Here is a 22,432-nt window from a genome sequence, read left to right on the forward strand (position 1 = left end):
TCAGACACATAACACTTACTAGCTGTGTGACCCTGGGCAAGTCTCTAACCCCCATTGCCTAACCAAAAAAAAAAGTATTCTTTTCTCTAACTGGGGGCATAATCACCAGCCATTCATACGTTTCATAATTACGTTTCCAAGGGCAGAATTTCTCTGAAATTAGGGGTCTTTAAATCTGCCTTGTTAGACTACATGCTTAACTCTATTGCAACTCCTATGTAACGGTTTCATATCTATTTATGGGTATATTTCCCTTCTAGGTTGTAAACTTTTGTCTTTGCATTCCCATTGCTTAGAACAATACCTATCACATTATATAGTAGATGCTTTAAAAAATGCTTGTAGATTGTATTTTGGGTCCAATCTGTAGCCTGGTCACCTTCTGTTTGTTCTCTAGCTTATCTCTAGGGATAGGGCCTGGACCTGTGATTTCACTGGCATAGAAACTCCCAGGTGAGGGAACTTTTCCTTTTGTTGCAGGTTGGTATCTTCTCTGCAGAATAGTGAGAGGCTAAGTGGTTTGCCTAGGGTCATTACACCGGTATATGACTGAGGCAGTACTTGGTTTTGGATTTTCCTGGTTTCAAGGCTGTCTGTCTAGCTAGTACTACTTGCTGCCTTGCTATCTTATCAGTATCACTTCTAAAATGTAAAAACAAGTATTCAACCCAGTATTTCAGATGTGGTTGGACCAAGGCAGGCAATGGGGCTATCACCTCCTTCATTCTAGATCCCACACTCCTCTTCCTCCATCATGAGCTCCCACTAACACTTTTAGCTTCCCTACCACAGTGCTGGCTGACTCACACTGAGCTTTCAGCTCACTAAAAGCTCCTGTCTTTTTTTTTCTCACATACTTTGCTTTCTAGCCATGTCTCCCCCATCCTGTGCTAATGCAGTTGATTTTTTTTAACCCAAGTGCAGGAGCTTACAATTCATCCCTATTGCAGTTCATCTTGTTAGCCTAAGCCTACCCTTCTTCCATCATTTCAAGGGCTTTTGGGGTCTAGTACATTAGCTATCCCTTGCAGCCCTGTCAGCCCCAATTTTGAGATAAACATAGCATCAATGCTCCCCTTCAAAGTCATAAAATGTTGAAAGAATACAAGCAAGAACAAAATGATGCAGAAGTCCAAGACAGCCCTTCCTCCAGGCTGACATTCACCCTTTAATCCCTCTTTGGAGTTAATCAATCCATCAGCAAGCATTTATTAAGTGCTTACTGTGTTCAGCACACAGTGTTGATCAGTGTTAGCTCCAGAATAACAGTACTCCTTGTAGATCCCTCCACATTCTGGAAAGTACAATAATCAGCAGGGCAAGTCAAGAATGTTCTATATACTAACTCAGATTCTATTTTATATTCATACTAGAAATCCTTTCTGCTGCAGAGCTCTCATTTCAGCAAAGGCTATTTGAGGCTCAAAAGATGGTTATGGTTTTGATTGCTTTAAAAAAAAAAACTCACTTATATCCTTAAATGTAAGGACAAATTTCTGGAGTTGAATCCAATCATTTAATTGCTAATCAGTTTTAAGAACTGGATAAGGGTGGATGCTATGCACCAAGGCTGGATGCTGCATTCATCATCAGCTGCCAGTTCCATCTTACACACTGTACTACTGCAAAGCAGGATGTATTTTTGCTGCAGTTCAGGCAGAACATCAGACAGACAAATAAATATGCATCATGGCAATACTGTATCCTAAGGTAAAGTTTATCCTCTGACTGTACAGAGTCAAGAGAGCATAATGTTGTGGGACCCACTAGGACATATATTATCAATACTTAATTTGTTAAGTAGTTACTATCTGCTTGTATACACTTTTTATTTAGCATTTAGCAGTCTGGATTCAGAATACTTGGTTACTTGTTTAAAATTCAGTCACCAGACTCTAACTTTTACCTATTGAGAGATAGTGGGTATAAGGAATAGAAAGCTGGACTTGAAATCAGGAAGATCAAGGTTCAAATCCCATTTCCCATACTTATTAGCTGTGACTGTAGGCTAGTTAATTAATAATAATAAATAATAGCTAGAATCTACATAGTACTTTAAAATTTACAGAGAGATTTGCAAGTATTGTTTCATTTTATCCTCACAACAAGCCTGAGAGGTAGGTGCTATTATTATCCTTATTTTACAGGTGAGGAAATTGAGGCAGACAGCAGATAAATGACTTGCCCGGGGTCATAGAGCTAGTAAGTTATGGATTTTAATTCAAGCATGCCTGATTCCATATCCACACGGTAGTCATTGTATCTTGTAAAGGACTTAATGTTTCTTAACCTTAGTTTTCTCCTGAATAAAGTACGGACAATAATACCTGTGGTATCTACCTCACATGGCTGTTGTGAGAATCACATCTTGTAACACATATACTTCCAAAACCTCATAAGTCTTATTGAAATCCATTTATTGTTATTATTACTGGTTAAATCACTTAGGTTTAATCTGATTTTTACTTAAGTTTCATCTGAGATCTGAATTTTGTTAGAAGAGAATTTTGAATCCCAAGTAAAATGAACAGTTGGTATCATTTTTGTTAATTGTTCTGCCAACATTTTTGTTTTTAATACTATTCTATTCACATGTAGTGCATTTTCCATACATCTTATATGGTAACGTTAAAGCTAATAGTATTCCATTTACAATAGCAACAATGAATTTCTAATTGTGGCGAAAAGTCTTAAACTCACATTGCACATGAATAAAAGTAGAATGATCTACTACTATTTCACTTATATTTACTTCTTGACCCAATTATTGTCCGATTGGTCTTTGTTCCTTTTTATTCGGTCGTTTCAGTGTCAGATTCTTTGTGACCCCATTTGGAGTTGTCTTGCCAAAGATACTGGAATGGCTTGCCCTTTCCTTCTCCAGCTCTTTTTGCAAATGAGGAAACTGAGGCAAACAGGGTTAAGTGACTTGCCCAGAGTCATACAGCTAGTGTCTGAGGCCAGATTTGAACAATGGAAGATGAGTCTTCCTGACTTCTGGCCTGGCACTCTGTACGCTGCATCTCCTGGCTACCCTGATTGGCCTTTATAGTGAGGCAAATCACAGACAATTAAGACTTTGAACATGTGTCAAAATAGAGCCCAGAAGTGTATAGTCTCTGAATGTAGTTGTGCCAGTAACAGCAGTGAACAGAAGCCTTAGGGAATTTGAAACAGGAGGCAGGACAGCCTAGAGGCACTGGCCAACTCAAGTAGAACTGGCCTCCTCTGACCTATTCTTATGTGCAGCCCTTTCCACACCGTTATTAGAATGCTGTATCCTGTTCAGGGCACCTGGATTACACTAAAGTAACACCAATATTTAGAGAGGCTCAGAGATGTTATAAAGAAATTTAAAAGATTAGAAAATTAGGCAAAGAAAAGAGTTTAAACAATATAGGAAGAATATCGGATGATCAAGCCTAAAGAAAAAAAGACTTGGAGGAGATTGAATTATGGTAGTAAGCATCATTTCCATCAAGAATAGGATAAGAAAATGGCTTAGATTACAGCTTGAAGATTTAGGTAAGGCATAATGTGATTGTTTTAATAGACTTTTTTTTTGATGGGGGGGGAGGGCCAGGAAGAGTAAACTACCTTGAGAGGTTTATAAAAATAGAATGGATTATCATTATTTGGGGGTAGTGTTGTAGAGCATAGTTCATCTTGAAGACAAAGGAAATAATTCATTGGTTTCTTAAAGTTCACATTCAAATCCATGATTGCCTAATCTTGAGCTAATTTGAATTAAAAAAGATGCCCTTTCATTACTCTTTATAAAAAAAACTTTCATTTTAACAACTCAAAAATTAGCAGAGAAATTTCTCCCAAAATTAAAACTTTTACACAAAATGCCCTCCATTTGGATCCAGTTTTATAATCATAACTGAACTGAAATTAGTTCAAATAACAAAAAAGTAGCCAACATCATCATCCCATTAATGCTCTAAATATTGCTAAGACACATTGTTCTTTCAGGATTCACTTTTGGTTATCTTGTTATTAACTTTTGATGGACAGCTATGAGGCAGTGGTTACCTGCTCTGACAAGTTCGCTATGTTTTTGACTGTATGCATTCATTCACCACCCCATGAGGCTTCTTTGTTGAGTCCATTGAATTGGAGGCACACCCAGTCTCATCCACAGGACTTTAAAAGAAACTAGATTCCAACTGAATGTTCAAATGAAAAAGTAATGTTGGTTTAAATTGGAGCTTAAAATGGAAAGGTTATTGCTTAGGTACCCTGAGGAAATTACTGCTATGAGACAGTTTATATATTCTTTTTTTTCAGCAGCCATACTAATAAGGACAGGAGATACATACATACATACATGCATACATACACACACACACACACGCACAAGCACACATATATACATATATATTATATATATTTAACTTGTTCAGTTCTCTAGTTATATAAGTGAATTAATACTTAGAAGTTAATCTGATAACTGTTTCTAAGGAAAGAGATTAGCTTTCTCAGCAAACACCCACATTTGGAGTATTTCCCCCTCCCCAAATCTAACACAAATTAAGATTATGGGTTTTAAGCAAATTCAGAACAGCATGTTCTGGATTAACTTAATTTGAATGCACCTGTGCTAAATAGGTTCACATGGGTTACTTAATGGATAGATAAATCGTTTTATCAGAGCATTCGCTGTCACCATTTGTGAATTATTATCAGCAATGGCAGTGCTTGGCTAAGCAATGAGAGGTGGGTGTGGGGAAAGCATATGAGGCTGCCTGTGTTTTGGCTAAAGAAAACTGTAGCTAATATCTGAAGAGAAGAGAGAGAAAGAGAACCAGCTACAGAATGGAGGACCTCAGTTTGATTCCTTTCTCTGATACACACACACACACACACACACACATTTACACATATGTATGTGTATATGTCTATGGTATGTATACACACACACATACATACATATACATAATAGATTTATAGAGATAGATGTAGAGAGGGAAGAGGGGTTATACACACATGTGTATATATACATACATATACATGTGTGTGTTATGCTTTTGTTTAACCTGTTCAAAAAGTTAGTTTTGTTAAGGATTTTTTTCATGATAAGAATTCTAAGAAAGTATGTTTTCATTTCTAAAGTATTTTATTTCACCCAGGTAGCCAGCCTCAGAAAAAAAATTTTTGTGTGGTAATCTTTCTAATCACAGCATAATCCCTTCAATAAACAAGAATATATAATAAATAAGAATATAAATAATATAAAGCAAAGAAAAATCACTGTACCTTAATTTATTGGTTGTTTGCTTCTCTAGACATTAGCAATGGCCTGTGGTTTGCCCATTGAACAAACTCTTTAGGGCCTCTTTGACTTCAATCATATTTAAAAACTTAAATGTGCTTTAAATACTAAGTACATAATCTTTAGTCGTAGTTGAAGATATGGCTTTAATGAGTGTCTTGTCATCTTTGTCATAAAAAATATGTTTGATGGTCACACATAGCCCGGTTGTAGGTGTTGTTCAAAAAAAAAAAAACTGGGACCCTAGGAGGAAATGATCTGACAGATCGCTTTTGGTAAGTTTTTAAGCAGGACTGGATCATCTCCAATACTCTGATGGAATATTGGACTATGCCTGTAATGGATAGAGAACTAGACTTAGAGTACAGAAAACAAGTTCAAATTCCATCTATGATATTAGGTAGGTGGCTGTAGGGTTCATCTGCCCATTCCACCATGGGAAGACTTCACATGCTTGGGGTAGACATCCCCCTAACTCACCAATGGATTTGAAACTTGTTGGTTACCCTCAGCCTGGTTTAGCCCATCTGCCAATATGGCTTTACTGTGGTGTGGCCGCTAAACATGCTACTGTTTCTTGGAGCTACAAGTGAGAGTTGGGGAACAGGTGGACACCAAAGGTGAATGAGCATCCTTGAAAAAGGCTCAGCAAGCCCTCACACTAGAGGTGCTCGTCCTCCCTGAATACTCTATGTGTGTGCCATGAAGGCATCAAAAGTGCTTAGAGCTTAGTCAGACATTGAAGTAGCCAAGATCATCCAATTGCTACTCACTCTGACCTGTCTTGCCACTGGACTTTAATGACTCTGGAGGAGAGTGAAGCTGACGACTGTGCAATTCTAGCTTAAATCCAATTCATGAGCAAGTCAAGACTTCACCTCATGATGTCATTGGTCCTCTTCGAAAAAGAATGATGAACAACTACAACTATAGGTACATCATTTAATGGCTCAATCTCAGGTTCCTTATATGTTAAATATGAATAATAATATCCTTAGTACCTACTTCACAGAATTGTTGTGAGTCTTAAATAAAATAATGCATATAAAGCACTTTACAAACTTTAAAGTTCTATGTAAATGTCAATCATTTATTAATAAGTAACTTATTATTTAAGAAATTATAATATATTAATAATATTAGCAATAATCCCCCCAAAATGCCTGTCACAGAATCCATCCATGTATCTGCTTATCTTACACAAATCTGAATCATATCCTCTTATGAATAAGTGACTATGAGTACAACTTCCCCATTTTGTAGGCAGGAAGGCAACAAGTACTTAGGCACTTCCCATGTGCTAGCCACTGTGCTAAGGTTAGGAAACTGAGTAATAGAGAGATAAAGTGATTTGTACAAGGTCATACAGCTAGTAATTGGCAGAACCAGGACTCAATACTATCCTGGTCTTCTGACTTAAGGTTCAGTATCACTCTATTACTGGTTTAATGAGGAAATCGTGTGTAGCTCAGATAATCTTTAAGGATTCGTATCCCAACTTACAATCACGCTGATGAATCAGGTTCCCAAAGTGAAGTTACCCTTGAGTATCTTTCTCTACTTTTCTAATGTCTTCATCTTTAGCCCCTATTCCAGTGTGTTTTCTCAAATCATAATTGCCAGTAATTAACCCGCAGTTTCATTTAATCAATTAGCTTTTACAAAGAAATTTTTGTTTTAAAGATATAACAAGAACTAGAACAAAGCATTGCATAGGCATCAATTAATTGAATGCTTAGGTTCACTAAGTTTCTAAGGGGAAAAAAGTGTCAACACATAGAAAGTCTGCTCATTGAGTTATTGATAGGAATCAATCAACTTTAGGCAGGACTTATAGATAGAAGAGATTATAATTTTCCATATGCAAACATAAGTAGAAACTCATGTGACATGATCATAAATTAACACAAAGTGTTCTTCAATTGATACAAAGTTATTATGATTTTACTTTGAAATAAAAATGTTCATCCTATCTCTCTTGTCTTTGCATTGTGGATTTAAAAAAAAAAATGCCCTGCATCACCCCAGCTTGGTCCTTTGAGATATTCTTAAATTCTGTTCCTTCTAAAGTTTTTTTCATATTCTCTTAACATTGCATGAATGTTAAGCTAGTTATTCCTGACTTTCACTTTGTGACTAGTTCATCTGTTTTTCCAGGCACATATTTTTCCTACATAATCCTTCATTTGTATTATGTTGCACATGCTCATACTAGCCTTGATCCTCTCTACAGCCCTTTGGGTAGCCCTTCATTTCAATTCTAAAGGACTATAGTATCTCATTACTTGAAGCCATGAAGACTGTGTTAAAAAAAAATAATGGGCCTTTGTTTTAGGGAACTTGAGATCATTAAAAAAAACTGTACAGTTTCCCAAGGCAATCCAACCTATTTTTTCCCTCCCATTTCAGTGCTACGTAAGAAAAATAGAAGCCATGAAATGAAATATGTCTTGAGAGATTATTAGAAAAAATCAGAAAATGCAGAATGAGTTGGAATGGTAGAAGCAACCATGTGGAAACCAGCACTTCTTACCCTTCAAGAGGGCATTGGGCAGAAGTGTTTCCCTCCCCTCTTTTACCCTTCTCTTAATAGGAGAGTCATATCTCTCTAACCAGCTGCAAATATCAAAGGGTTATCCCTCTCATGTTAAAATTTTTTAATCAATTAACTTATTTATTTACTTTTAGCATGCAACATTCACTTCCATAAGATTTTGAATTCTAAATTTTCTCCCTCTTCCTTCCCTCCTCCCTCCCCAAAATGGCATACAATCTGACATAGGTTATTCATATACATTCATATTAAACATATTTTCACATTAGTCATATTGTAAAGAAGAATTAAAACCAATGAGAAAAAGTACAAGAAAGAAGAAAAAGCAACAAAAAAGAGAGCAAATAGTATGCTTCGATCTGCATTCAGACTCCGTGGTTCTTTTTCTGGATGTGGATACCATTTTCCAACATGAGTCTTTTGGAACTGTCTTAGATACTTGCATTGCTGAGAAGAGCTAAGTCTGTCAAAGTTAGTCATCACACAATGTTGCTGTTACTGTGTACGATGTTCTCCTGGTTCTGTTCACTTCACTCAACATCAGTTCATGTACGTTAAAGTTAAAATTAAGAAGCCCGTCACCTTCAGCCTTTGAAGGAAGTAACAGATTGATCCATTTCTAGCCTAGTGTTCTTAACAACAGAGATGGGAAAGAAACACTGTATCGTCTCCCCCATGTAATACATACTAGGGCCTTGAAATGGTCAACCTTATGCTACATGGGGATTTGAGAAAGTCAGTTTGGGGCAGTGAGGTTCAGACACATAAATCTTTACTTTTCTTCCTGCAAGAATAGATTTTCCATACCTCTGGTGGAATGGAGAGTTGTGAAGTGAGCAGGATAATAGTCTCTGGCTATCCCTCTGTGTATGCAATTTAGCAGGAAATATCCTTCTGTGCTTCCTGAACATGTTTGAAAAAGAAAGATGGATTTTTTAGAACAAAAGTGGCAAAAGATAATCATGAGGAATGAAAAAGTAATTGGCAGAATCAAAGGCTGTTACTATCAGAATTTAAGCCAGTTCCTGACATGAAGGTGCTTATAGTTGAATTGAGAAAATTATTTCTGCTACAAAGTTAGAAAAAGGCCTTAAATGATTAAATGAGTTTATAAATAAATAACATCAGGAGAAGTCAGAGAAGGGAAAGATTGAGCTGGAAGATTCTATTCAATTCAAGAAGCATTACACACCTGAAGTGTTAGATGTTCCTGTAGGTTCTACAGACTAAAAATAAAATAAAATAGTCCATGCCCTCAAAAAGCTTACATTCTTTTGGGAGAAATAACATGAGCACGAATTAGTAAATAAAGAATATTTAAAAGTACATTAAAGTAATTTTAGCAGGTGAGGAGAACACTAAGTGGAAATCTGGTTAGGCTTTCTTTAGGAGGTAGCAATTGAGCTTAGTTTTTAAGGAAGGTGAGAATTCTATGAGATAGAGGTAAGGAGGAAGGGAATTCCAAACACAGGGGGAAAATGTGTCCATTCATGAACATAGAGATGAGAAATAAAATGTTGGGCTCAGGAAATACATAGGAACCAAAGCAATTTGGCTGGATCATAGAATGCATGGAAAGCAGCATATAGTAAACCTGAAATGGTGAGTTGGGGCCAGATGGTGAAGGTTTTTAAAAGCTAAAAAGAAGACTTGTATTTTGTCTTTCTACTTTGTATTCCTAGTGATAAGAGAGAGCCACTGAAATGTCTTTCAGAGGGGAATGATGTGATTAGATCTGAACTTTAGGATTACTAACTTGGTAATTATGGAGAAGATGGTTTAGAGATGATAGAAATTGAAAGATATTGAAGTGGTCCAAGTCAGAGGGGATGAGGACCTAAATATGCCTTGTGAGTGAAGAGAGATTTTTGTGATATATTTCTAATAAGATATGGAGACTGGAGTGGCAAGATTTGACAACTGATTGGACAAAAGGGTTGGGGAAGAAGAAAGAATAGAGGTTATCTCTGAGATTGTGAAGGGCAGTTAGGAGGAGAAATAGCTATAGAGCACCAGACCTGAAATCAGGAAGACTCATCTTCCTGAGGTCAAATCTGGCCTCAGACACTTACTAGCTCTGTGACCCTGGGTAAGTCACTTGACCTTGTTTGCCTCAGTTTCCTCATCTGTAAAATGAGCTGGAGAAGGAAATAGCAAACCACTCTAGTATCTCTGCCAAGAAAACCCCAAATGGGGTTATATAAAGTTAAATGGGACTGAAATGACTAAACAACAACTGAGGACTGTGAACCAAGTGGAATGGAAGGATGATGGTGTACTCAGAAGAAATAGGGCAGTTAGGAAAAGGGGTGAGAATCGGGAAGAAATCAGGGAGTTCACTTTTGGATATGTTAAATATATGCCACTGAGGGGGAATTGAGGAATGTCTAGCACATGGTAGGCAGTGAATGCTTATTAATTGACTGAATGTTGACTGATAATAGGCGATTGGTAATATAAGACTGGAGTTCAGGACAAAAAAACAAGGCTGGATACATGAGTCTTATCTGCATAAAGGTGACTGTTGAATCCAAGGGAACTGCTGGGATCACTGAGAGAACATAGAGAGAAATGAGAAATCCAAGAATAGATCCCTGGGTTAGATGCATGAAGAGATGGAAGGACAAAGAGAATGATCCTACAAAGAAGGCTGAGAAGGCATAGCCAAGCAGGTAGGAGAATCAGGAGAAAAGAATGTCATAAAAACCAAGGGAGGAGAGCATATCTAGAGGGAAGGAGGTGATCAACAGTGTCAAATGCTGCGATGGTCAAAGAAGGTAAGGACTGGGAAAAGTCCATCAGATTTGTCACTGGTAACCTTTGAGAGAGCAGTTTCAGTTGAAAGATTTCAGAAGCCAGATTGTAAAGAGTTGAGAAGTAAACATGAAGAGAGAAAATTGCAGGCATTGTGACTCTGTAAAGCATAAAGAGAAGGGTTGTAGAAAGAATGAAGGACTTTGAGATAATGTCATATGAATATAGCCTGGATGTTTAGCCTGATGAAAAGACATAGTGGGGGACATGATACTTTACCTTCAAGTTTTTGGTGAACTCTCTTATGGAAGAATGATTGGATTTGTCCTGCCTGGAAGCAGAGGGCAGGACTAGGAACAAAGAGTGGAGTTTGAAAAGAGGCAGATTTTGCTTGAAGGAAGGGGGAAATGCCTTAACAACTAGTACTATCTAAAAATGAAATTGGCTACCTTGGGAGATAGTGATAGCCTCCTCCCTGAACATCTTCAAGCAAAGGCTTGTTCCCTATTGAAGATGCTGCAAAGAAGACTCCTATATAGGCTTTTGAACTGGATGGCCTTTGAAGTCCCTTCCAAATCTGATATTCAGTGATTCAGGGAGTGGGTCATCTGGAGGAGGTGAAATGTGAACTAGACTCTGAAGAAATGAAAAAAAAATCTGAATAGATGGAAAGGAACTGAAAAGAGAAATAAGAATGAACAACCCTATTTGAATGGAACATAGTGAGTAGACTAGCTTGATTTGGTTCATGGGGTAATTGGAGATAGGGCTAGAAAAACTGAGGCTATATTGTGGAATGGCTTGGGTCCAAGGGGTAGGGGAGAGGCAATAATTGGGTTTTTTTAGAAGTGATTAGAATAAAAAATGTGTTGTTGTTTTCATATTAATTAATCCAGTCACATAAGCATTATGGATCTGGAGGAAAAGGGGTAGAAAGAGATTTGGAAAAGAAGAACTGTTAGCAGGTAAGTAGCCCAAACTGAGAAGGCAGAGGAGACAAAGGCAGTGGCAGAGAAATGGAAAAAAGGAGAATCAGAAAAGTAAATGAATAGAGTTGTGAGAAATCTGTATAGTAAACTCATTGTTATCAAACCTGAGTAGGGCAATATGGCATTTGGGTTAATAAGGTTACCATATGTGCCCCATGTGGTTACCGGTTTTCAAAGAATTAGAATATAATGAAACATAAAACACTAGAACTGTGCTGAACAAAATTTAATAATTAATGATTCAGAAGGCACTTCAGGATCTTGCCTCAGGTCCATTATTATGAACAGCAGTTATTCTTACGTAGTATATATATGCTTGGAAAGGCTGTATTTATTAGTGTTCTAGTTAATAGAATACTGGCTAAACTAACCCTTTTTGTGTTGTTATATTAAACAAAGAGGATACATTTTTATAGAAGAAATATTTAATAACTTCTTCTTGATCAGTGATTTGTATATTCAGTTTATTTAAGCAAACTTTTATTGTGCTCCTGCTATGTGCCGGGCATTTTTTGTTAGGCCTCAGGGTTAAAAAGACACAAATGAAACAGTATTTCATATTAGCACATTGTATTAAGTGGAAACAACATACACACAAATAAGTTTAGTATGAGGTAAATTGAGGAGGGAAAGAGCATTAAAAAGCTACAAGAACATGGAACTCTTCAGAGATCAGGTGCTATCTCCTGAGTCCCTTAATATAACACTTTAAAATAATTTGATTGACATTGAGATTTTGTCAGCATAAAGGTGGTTATGCAAAGTGTGTTCCATAGAATCAAGAATTCTTTATCAGTTTTCTAGGGCACTATAGGTTCCTAGGCTATTTAGTGGGTAGAACTAGGCTTTTGGCATTTTTTATCACATGACATTTTTTTAAAAAAATAAATGGACATTTGCAGTTTTTATGAGATTGTTTCTGAATATAATCTCTTTGTCTCCTTCCACCTCCAAACTACAATTTCATCTGTATCCTATAGTGGATCATTTGTTCCTAAGAGAAATCAAACAACATGCCAAAAAGTGAATAGTTCAAACATTATCACCTATATTGGAAAAATATTGCTTGGATTGTGAATCCAAGAAGTAGAAATATAAAAAGAGAAAATTAAATTTTATTATTAGCCTTATAACCTTCTAGAGGCAGTATGGCTTAGTGATTAGAGATGTGACTTTGGAACCATGGAGACCTGGGATCAAGTCTTAACTCACACATATAGGCTACGTGATCCTAGGCAGTCACTTAACAGTGTTCCCAGCAACTCACTAAAGACTCTTAAGTTGCATGGAAGGTACCAGCCTCTATTGGTAGAGTTAAATTCCTCATCTTGGACTTTCCTATAACTAATGAAATCACAAGTCTGGTCCTTATCCCTATAATCTCCATCCTAAACTTTACTAGATTAATAATGTTTATTAATGATAATAAGAGTAATTTTTACTATCTCAGACTATCTGTTGCTTACAAAATATCACCAATTTTGTTTTATTACCATTTGCTTCATACATACACATGTGTGTATATATGCATATAAATATTCACATTTGTATGTGTGTGTATATATATATATATATACATATATACACATATAGAAACAACATGACATAGTGGAAATAATACCAGATTTGGAGTCAGAAAGACCTCTTTTTGTTAGGCCCCAGGGTTAAAAAGACAAAAATGAAACAGTATTTTGTATTAGTACATTGTATTAGGTGGAAACAACATACACACGAATAAGTTTAGTATGAGGTAAATTGAGGAGGGAAAGAGCATTAAAAAGCTGCAAGCCTCTAACACTTAAAGGTTAGCTCTCTAAACTTCTGACAGCTCTCCAAGATTCTGAGTTATGGAAGAGTATATAAATAGGTAGTTGTAGTCTGGGTAGGTTGAGGAAGTTAAACACTCAACATCCTTGACTTATAGATATAAATATGTCTTCACGTGCAGATATGTATAGAAAACTTCATCGTTGGATCATATTCCATGTTAAAAAAAAAAGAAGTCACTACTTATTAGATGAAGCAAGCCACTTCCATTACACATGCTCCTCTTCTACACATTTATTTGGTATAAAATATCTAACCTCCTTACTGCCCTATCCTTCATCACACCTATGCTAGGCTAATGTTGTTAACTTGCAAACATGTGTGAACAGATTCTAACCTGGTATCTTCCCACAAGATTACATCATTTAACCTAGCTCATAAGTTAAATTGTATGTCTGCCTATGTCAACAGGAGTACTTTAAAGTAGGGGTGCTTAACCTGGGGTCAGTGAACTTTTTTTTATACTTTGATAACTGTTTCAATACAGTTGGTTTCCTTGAATGTATTTTATTTTATGCATTTAAAAAAACAGCCTGAGAAGAAGTCCACAGTAGGTTTTACCAGACGGCCAAGGAAGCCCAAGACACAGAAAAGTTTAAGAACCCTTGATTTATAGTTTGGTGTGTTTTTTAAAGTTATGCATTTTTATCATAAGATCACAGATTTAGAACAAAAGGTATTTAAAGACCATCTAGTTTGACTTCCTCATTTTACAAATGGTAGCAGGTAGTTGGAAGCAGAGCTAAGATTTCAGTTCAGATCCTCTGACTCCAAATCTAATACTCTTTCCCACTGCATCAGGCTGCTTGCCATTTAGCAAAAGTATAGATTTAGTTAAGTCTTTGACATATGAAACCTAATTGAGCTATTCTTTTGCTGGAGGCCTTGTCAGTGGGCAGCTAGATGGCACAGTGGATTGAGTACTGGGCTTGGAATTCAAGAAGACTCATCTTCTAAAGTTCAGATCCAGCCTCAGACACTTACAAGCTGTGACCTGGGGCAAATCAGTTAACTGTTTGCTGAGGTTTCCTCATCTGTAAAAACCCAAAAGGGATTGGACCACAACTGAACAACAATATGTAGTCAGTAGGGCTTGTCCTTGACTTTATATTGGTCATAATGTCTTATGATGCCACTCCTCCTCTCTATTATTTGTTAGACTGGGATTTGGCACCATGAAAGCAAAGTGGCAAGCAGCTTTTGCTGCTGCTAGGGTTTATTGTAATCTTCTGATGACATTAAGCTAGTAGTCTATTGGAATAATAATAATGCATATTTCTATAGCTTTACGGTTTACAGAGCCCAATAAAACCCGTTGCTAGGGCAATAGAACACAAGCTCTGGCTAGTCTTTCCAGGCTGGAAAGCTCTAGTAAGGGGTAAATAGTAGACTGTTTGTCTGTCCTTTGAGTACCATCCTATCTAAGACTGGAGAGGCTCATCACCATGTTGGCCATAGGCTGATGGGATTTTGGGCCATAGCTCAGGAAGATTATTCACTAAGGCACAAAGGGGCTGTGATCTCTGTCAACAAAGCAATGTCTCATATTCATAAAATCCAGTATTCTTGGAAGTATAAAGAAAGTAGTGTGAGGTATGTAGTGGAAGTATAATTATTCTTAATTTGAAGATGAGAAGTAAAGTAACTTGCCATAAACTGTCAGTTGAGTATTGCAGCCAGGATCCCAACACAAGTGTCCTGACTCTACTTCACAAAGCAGCCTTTCATAATGTGTTGCTTATATGTAATAATTGAATATCATAAATAACCTAAACATGTTTTTATTAATATTTGTTGTCTATATAATAGCTGCCTGAAAATGCAAAGGATTTACAATATTGTGATTTCAAAAACAACTGGCCCTAATGTTCACATCTGCCTCTCCTTTTCAGTTGAGATAAATAGTATCCCCTTCTGCAAGGGTGTAGAGTAATCCAGTTGCAGAAAAGCACTAATTGTGGAGTTAGATGTAAATCTCATCCTGTCTCTGGGACTTTCTAGCTGTGCGGGTTTGAGCAAGTTATTTATCCTCCCTGTGCTTTAGTATGCTCATCTTTAAAATGACCATATTTCCTCTCAGGTCCTTTCCAGTTCTGTGTCTATGATCCTATGAACCTTATAAGACATAGAGAGGTTAACTGACTGACCAGCCTTACATCCTTATTAGTAAAACTGAAAATCAAATTCAAGTGTTTTGATTTCATCCATTGCACAGAACCTTGGCCATGGGGGCCTATTCCATAAAGCATTAGGAAAATGATGTTAAAATTCATAAAGGGAAGGCACTGTACAGGAAAGATGCGGGATTTAATCATGAAAGAGGAGAAGGTGGAAAGGGAGAGGTGGAGGATTGGGGGAGCAAGAAGTGTTGGAAATTAAGAGAACAAAGGGGGTCATGTGACCAGTGAAAACTCTTTAAATCCTGTGCCTCTGATACCATATGTATTACTCTACTGTAGTCATCAGCAGTTTTAAAGGTACACTGATTTCTAGGTGGTTCCACACACAAGGCAAAGGTGTGGAGGAGGACGTTAAAGCCCACTCTCTATCTTATTCTCCAGAGAAAATACATCAATCTCAGGCGTCGGGGGGGGGGCATCCTGATAGTGGCAGGATGGGAGTGAGGGTGGGGATCCTGCACTGCCTTTGGTCACCCTGCATTCTCTTCCCGTCACCACTTAGCCCGGAATTGCAGAACACTTCCACTGACCTTTTCAACATCAGTTTTGGAGGCTGGTTTGTGTTGGTTTGGTTTTGTTTTGCTTTTGTTTCTTTTCAAAATTACCCAAATTCCTGAAGGGAATGACACCGCATATCAAGATGCCTCTGTGCATCAGCTGCAGGAGGACCCCTTTAAGCGTGTGAGTGTCTGTGTGTGAGTGTGTGTGAGTGTGTATGTTTGTGTGTGTGTGTGTGTGTGTGTGTGTGTTGTGTGTATCTCCAGCCCCTGATTTGTGTGTATAGATCGGTCTACCTCACACCCGCACTGCACACTGCATGTGGAAGGCAAACAGCTCCGCCTTTGGTTCTCTGCTTCCTGCTGCTTCAGGGCCACGTGAAGTTTGCAGAGGAGCAGAGCCCAGGGGGCGGCAGCCCAGTGGTGGCCAGGGTGCAGGCGGCGCCCACCTAGTGGGAAAGAGGCGGGGTCAGGATTGACCGGCCTGAGTGATTCTCCACCCCGGCAGCCTCTCCATCACTTTCTGGGAGGGGGGCTGAGGGTATTCATCAGGACCCTGACTGACATTCTTCTTCCGTCCCCGTCCCTCCCCGCCCAGGTTTAAAAAAAAATGTAGTTGGAATTAGAGTGAAATCCTAAGGGAGGAGAGGCTAGGGAAAGGGGGAGGGGAGGGAGCAAGAGAATGCAATGTTCGCTGTTCACCTCTCCGGCAGCAAGAGGCAGTGCTGAGCTTCGGCAGAGACAGAGCTAGCGCTGCTGGTAGGGAGGCTGCGTTTTAATTGTGCTCTCATTCACTCACACCGAGAGGGTGCTACTGGGTACGTGTGTGTGCGCCTGTGTACAAGCCGTGGATATCGCCTCTCTGGAGGTGCAGCGGAGCATTAGGGAAAAGGAACAGAGCGGGGGAGAGGCAGACAGACAAGAACGGACTTTGAGAACGGGGAGAAAGAGAGGAGGAAATCTCTGCACTTTGGGGGTCTGTCTTTGGACTATTTCCTGGTCTTACAGAAAGAGGCAGTGCTGAGTTAGGAGAAAAGCAGAAATAGACCTTTACAGGGAAATATAGGGAGTGTGTCTGGGTGTATGTGTGTGTGCGGTGGAGAGGGAAGAGAGAGGGAAGAGAGCGCAGCATTAGGCTTTTTTCCAGAAGGGCCGCCCCCCCCCTTTCATTGTATGCTATTTATAGCCCTGCTGCAGATTTTTTTTCTCCCTTAAAAACATCCCTCTTCGTGGATCTTCCTTGCATCTCTTTTTTTTTTCGTTGGGGGGGTTGGGTGGGGGGTGGGTGAGGGAAAAACCTGCTTTGGATCGGGAAGCATCGAGAGACCATCTTAGCAGCAGGGAAGAGAGAAGCCGTCGCAGGGAATCTATAAATACATATAAATCACTATTGCTTTTTATATAAATACTTAACTGTATCTGACTGACATCCAACCCGGCGGGCAGACATGGGGTGTTTGGGCAACAGCAAGACGGAAGATCAGCGCCTCGACGAAAAAGAGCGACGAGAGGCCAACAAAAAAATAGAGAAGCAGTTGCAGAAAGAGAGACTTGCTTATAAAGCGACTCACCGTTTGCTTTTACTGGGTAAGGCAGGAGGGGGATGCAACTGCCTGAGCTTCCCACGGCTGGAAATGTAGAGAAGCGATATGCTAACAGGGAAATGGGATGCTAATAGGGGAGGGCAGTTAAGGTGGGGGGTTGTTTCATGCAAACATGGACTGATTTTGTTTGGTAATTAGAATATCTGTGAGCCTGAAAGATAGTAGGGCACCTCTGGAATGATCTGTAATCCTACTGTAATCAATATATGTATGTATGTATATATGTATTTGTATATGTATATGCGTATGTGCATGTATTGGTGTAGAATACGAATTCTGTTTTGTCAATGGTATAAAGACGCATATTGCAATGTAATTTTTTTTTCTTGGCAGGGGCTGGTGAGTCAGGAAAAAGCACTATTGTCAAACAAATGAGGATCCTGCACGTCAATGGATTTAATCCAGAGTAAGAAGTGGTGATAGTTTTGTTATTTATTTGTTTGTTTTACTTCAAAGCTGCATACCCATTGTGACATTCTTGCATCCTGCTCAGAACTATTTTTCCCACATAGATAAGTTTGTGGTATGGCCCAGGCATTTTCTTTAAGTAAGAAGAAAATTTGTGGTTGTAATTTTCCCCCTTACATCCCCCCTACTGTATCTTATATTGTTGCTACTGCAGTGCCTTTACAGGCCCCTATGTAGCAACAACATGGCGACTACTTTTTAACATAGCAAATTACTAAATATTCACTGTTTATATTTTGTGATATAAAGATGCAAATAGGCATCAACGCATACATGAATAAATCTTTTTCCTCTGGTGTTCAAAATGAAACATTCAACAGAATGTAATTGGTTATCATGTAGCCTTCAGCTGTAGAAAGTCAGTCTTGAGGAAGCTTTCCCAAATTTCTATTAATCATTATATATCTTAATAATTAGATCATTATCTTTCAGCTACCATCAGAATTTCAACTAATTAACACAATTACAAACATATTCTGGGTGTGTATAGATTTATGATAGTAAATATGCTATATATACTATAGGTTTCCATACATACATACATACATACATACATACATATATACACATACACACAGCAAAAGACAGAGGGAACACATGTTTTGGACAGGTGTTTATGCATGTATATGTAGAAGTCTGTGTACTTAATGTTTGTAGCTATAATTATACTGAGTTAAATTTAGATATATGTCCAGGGTACCATTTATGACTAAATATATGTAGATATACATAAACATACATATTAAAGAAATAATCAGCTTACACAGGGAGTAAGGGGAGGGTGTTGTTCATTTCCAAAAAAAAGCTTTTCAGTTAATTGCCTTGGTGGACTTATCTGACACAATTAAAAGCTGCTATTGCTGCACTTGATACCTGCTGCAGAGACAAGGCAGTGAGTAAATGTTGAAGGTTTAAATGCCAAAGAAATAGCTGAAGATTTTTGAAATCCTACTCAGTTGATGAGGTTGATAGGGGTGATAAATTAAATTGTTAATAATTCTGTTTTAATACAGAGAAAAGAAACAGAAAATCCTGGACATCCGGAAAAATGTTAAAGATGCGATTGTGGTAAGGATACATTTTATTTGTTTAATATCTGCTTATTGGAGAAATAAAATATTTTGCTTTCTAAGAAAATGTAGATCAAAGTCTCTATTATTGTCATGTTGGATGAATATATCTTGACTCTCTATGTTACGTTTATCCAGATTAATATTTAGTGGTTTTTTTTCCTTTTTTCCAATTTTAGACGATAGTTTCAGCAATGAGCACTTTAATACCCCCAGTTCCTTTGGCCAACCCAGACAACCAATTTCGATCAGACTATATCAAGAGCATAGCCCCTCTTTCTGACTTTGACTATTCACAGGTAAGTCTTGGGTTAAATACCTCAGGGAATTGTATTTTTGACTAATATGACAAAACTGTTTTTAATGAGAGGATTCAAATAAAGGTTGTTGAAATATTCTATTGAGAGAGCTTACTGTAGACAGTTTGTACCTATTTCAGTGAAGTTGGTTAACCTTTTTAATTTAAGTAACTTTTGGTGTTCTTTGAATGTATGTAAACATTTCAGTAGGAGTTAGGGGTGTTTCTTAAATCAATGTCAAGTTTATTTCTATTTTCAGAGAGTCTAGTTGTGAAAGAATGCTTTATAAAACTTTAGCATTATTTTTCTATGAGGAGATAGCATACAATTAATAAATAATGGCTAAATACTTATAATTTTAAGAAATTCAAATGCCTTATGAGGCATTCGTTTTGATAATAAAATGTTGAGAAAAAAAGATATAAATAGGTGAGATTTTTCTGTACTGCATAGCATCCACAGCAGTGAAAATAAATCTAGCTTGTTTTTAATACTCATATCCATCATTTCAGATGGGGAAATGTGAAGTGTATTCTGGTTAGAATTACAGTTGATTTTTGACTGTAGTAAAGCATTATTCTAGTTTGGATCATGGCCTGTATTATTTAGGGGAGCTTTAGTATCTGTCATTTTGATGGCAGTTTACTGCTTACAGAAATGTTTAAAAGTTTCTTTTTGTGTGATTAGCATTAACTTCTTAATGGTGTTGGTATTTGAGAGTCTGATAGACTATTTTTTAAAGGAAATCTGTATTCAACCTGTTTTGGCTACAGTTAAGCCAAAACTTCTTTTTATGATGCCTTTTTGACATTCGCTGAATAATTCTGGCTATTACAAGTTTTTACAATTACAAGATCAGTTATTTACTGGGTAGTGTGTTCTGATGTTTTCAACTAATATAATGCAGTGAGGGATAGAAGTTGCCTTGATTTTTACTTCATGACTCATATTTCCTAACGTGGTTTGGCTTCTGATAAATCTTGTACTTTGAATGTTCAAGAGGAAATAATTCAAGCATCTTATGGATCTGGAATTTAACATAGAACTAGGTTGTACAGAGAGCTGTGACTGCAGAATACACCCACATATACTTTCTAATTGCTCACTTGGTGGGTAAGTTATCTAAAATGACAGAGTCCTTTTAAAAAAAAACAATTTAAATAGTCTTGATTTTGAGATATGAAATATAACAGATGAACTTAGTAGCTTTGCTTCTATTTGAACAGATGAGATTATCATGTAAGTTGGTATAAGATCAATAAAGAATATTTTATGGGTGATTCTTAAAAAGTGTAAAGATAATTATGTATTTTGAGCAAGAAAATGAAGTGACATGTGGCTTTTTCTGGGTACTCTACCATGTCTTGTTTTCATAGGTTCAGAAACAGATGAAGATAGCCCTGTATTCATAGACATGCAGTCCCAAAATTGAGTGACTGAGAATTCTGAAGTGTTTGTATTCTAATGAATCTAGAGAACCTAATTTAGTATAGCTTTTAACCTGAATTTTTAAGAAAAAAATAAACAGCTCCATAAGCTGCCATTTTCCAGTGGAGGCAACTATATTTTCATAGAAATGTCAAGGTTACTTAAATATGATATTTAGAAGTAATAAAAAATAAAGGAAAATTAGGAATCAATGCAGCTGACTTGAAAATATTTAGTTCCTTTTCGAAGTGTGGTAGGCCTGTCCATTGTATTATCATTATATTGCCAAGTCAGGTGAGAATGTGTACCCATGTTTAATTAATAATGTGAGGTATATTACATAATCCAGAAAAATAATGTGAAAGTATATGCTATGTCCATTAAAAAAATCTGTATTTCATCATTTAATCTGTGTGGTGAACTTTTAAAGTGAATTTATCACTGGCCCCCTCAAACATTGGTGTTGGTAATATTGAGTTGGGTAGCTCTAGAATTTTTCTGATAAGCTTCTTTGAGAGTGATATAAAAGCCAGGAGTTTGTTTTACAACAATATTTGATTGATTTAGAGAAGATAATTTTTTAAAATACAAATTTTTGTTAGTAGCAGGAAAGTTATTCAGAATTGCATGTGCCTAAATCTAGTGTTTGCATCCTGTCTAGAATTACTGGTTGTTAAGTGATTTACAGTGATTGAAGCAGTATATAATTTATGAAATAATAATTTGAGACCAGAAGGTAGTTCACTATTGCATTAAGACTCTATGAAGTTTTTTTGTTTACTTTATGGTAAAGTTACATCATTTTTATGAACCAAAGAAACTGCATTAATAGTTTTGTGCCTTCCATTTACTTTAAACAATAGTTTAATACCTTACATTTGTATAAAGCTTTATAATTTTTCAAAACATCTTCACACATAAGGATTAAATGTGATGTTATAGCAATTCTCTGAGGTAGGCCTGGTAGTAATTACCTCATTTTGTGGTTGAGGAAACAAATTTTATATTAAGTGACATACCCAAGGTGATACAGCTAAAATCCAAGTCTTAGGAATCTGAGTCCAGTGGTTTGTTGGTTTGTTTGTTTCCTCACCACTGGTCTTAATTTAAAATTCTATGCTATAAATTACACTTTTTTTTTGAGAATGCTTACAGAGCAAGGTTAGTTTTTTTGTTTTGTTTTGTTTTGTTTTTAGGTAATTGGGGTTAAGTGACTTGCCCAGGGTCACAGCTGGTAAGGTTAGTTTTTGAAAGATAAGTGTTGCATCTATATCAGAAATTATGTGGGAACAACATAGTGAGTAGCTTATTTGACAGTCTACCACTGCCTCATTTTAATTTAAATTTTGTCTTGTAAATTTAATGTTCAAGAATCAATTGATTTTCAGACTAGCTGTGTGTTGGATCTTACTATTCAGTAATGTGTAACCTTTATAAATATTGAATGTATTATTATTGTATGAAGATTTTATTTTTAAATAAGT

The 22,432-nt window shown here is 37.0% G+C and overlaps 1 protein-coding gene across 2 annotated transcripts in view; it reads left to right on the forward strand.

The window, feature by feature from the left end:
- The window catches only part of GNAL (G protein subunit alpha L), a 504,196-nt gene that overhangs the window by 221,676 nt on the left and 260,088 nt on the right, over nucleotides 1–22,432 (forward strand). Inside the window, exons 1-4 of one of the 2 annotated variants that reach the window (XM_020985557.2) lie at nucleotides 16,814–17,666; nucleotides 18,017–18,089; nucleotides 19,165–19,219; nucleotides 19,401–19,520. In XM_020985557.2, the coding sequence (XP_020841216.1) occupies nucleotides 17,528–17,666; nucleotides 18,017–18,089; nucleotides 19,165–19,219; nucleotides 19,401–19,520 (387 nt within the window). In that variant the 5' untranslated portion in view covers nucleotides 16,814–17,527. Of the gene's footprint in view, nucleotides 1–16,813; nucleotides 17,667–18,016; nucleotides 18,090–19,164; nucleotides 19,220–19,400; nucleotides 19,521–22,432 lie in introns of those variants that run through there. The other variant, XM_078153524.1, reaches the window with a different exon arrangement.

This window comes from Phascolarctos cinereus, unplaced genomic scaffold (assembly GCF_003287225.1).
Source record: "Phascolarctos cinereus isolate Bilbo 61053 unplaced genomic scaffold, phaCin_HiC Scaffold_4;HRSCAF=312, whole genome shotgun sequence".
In the NCBI taxonomy this organism is placed as follows: Eukaryota; Metazoa; Chordata; class Mammalia; order Diprotodontia; family Phascolarctidae; genus Phascolarctos; species Phascolarctos cinereus.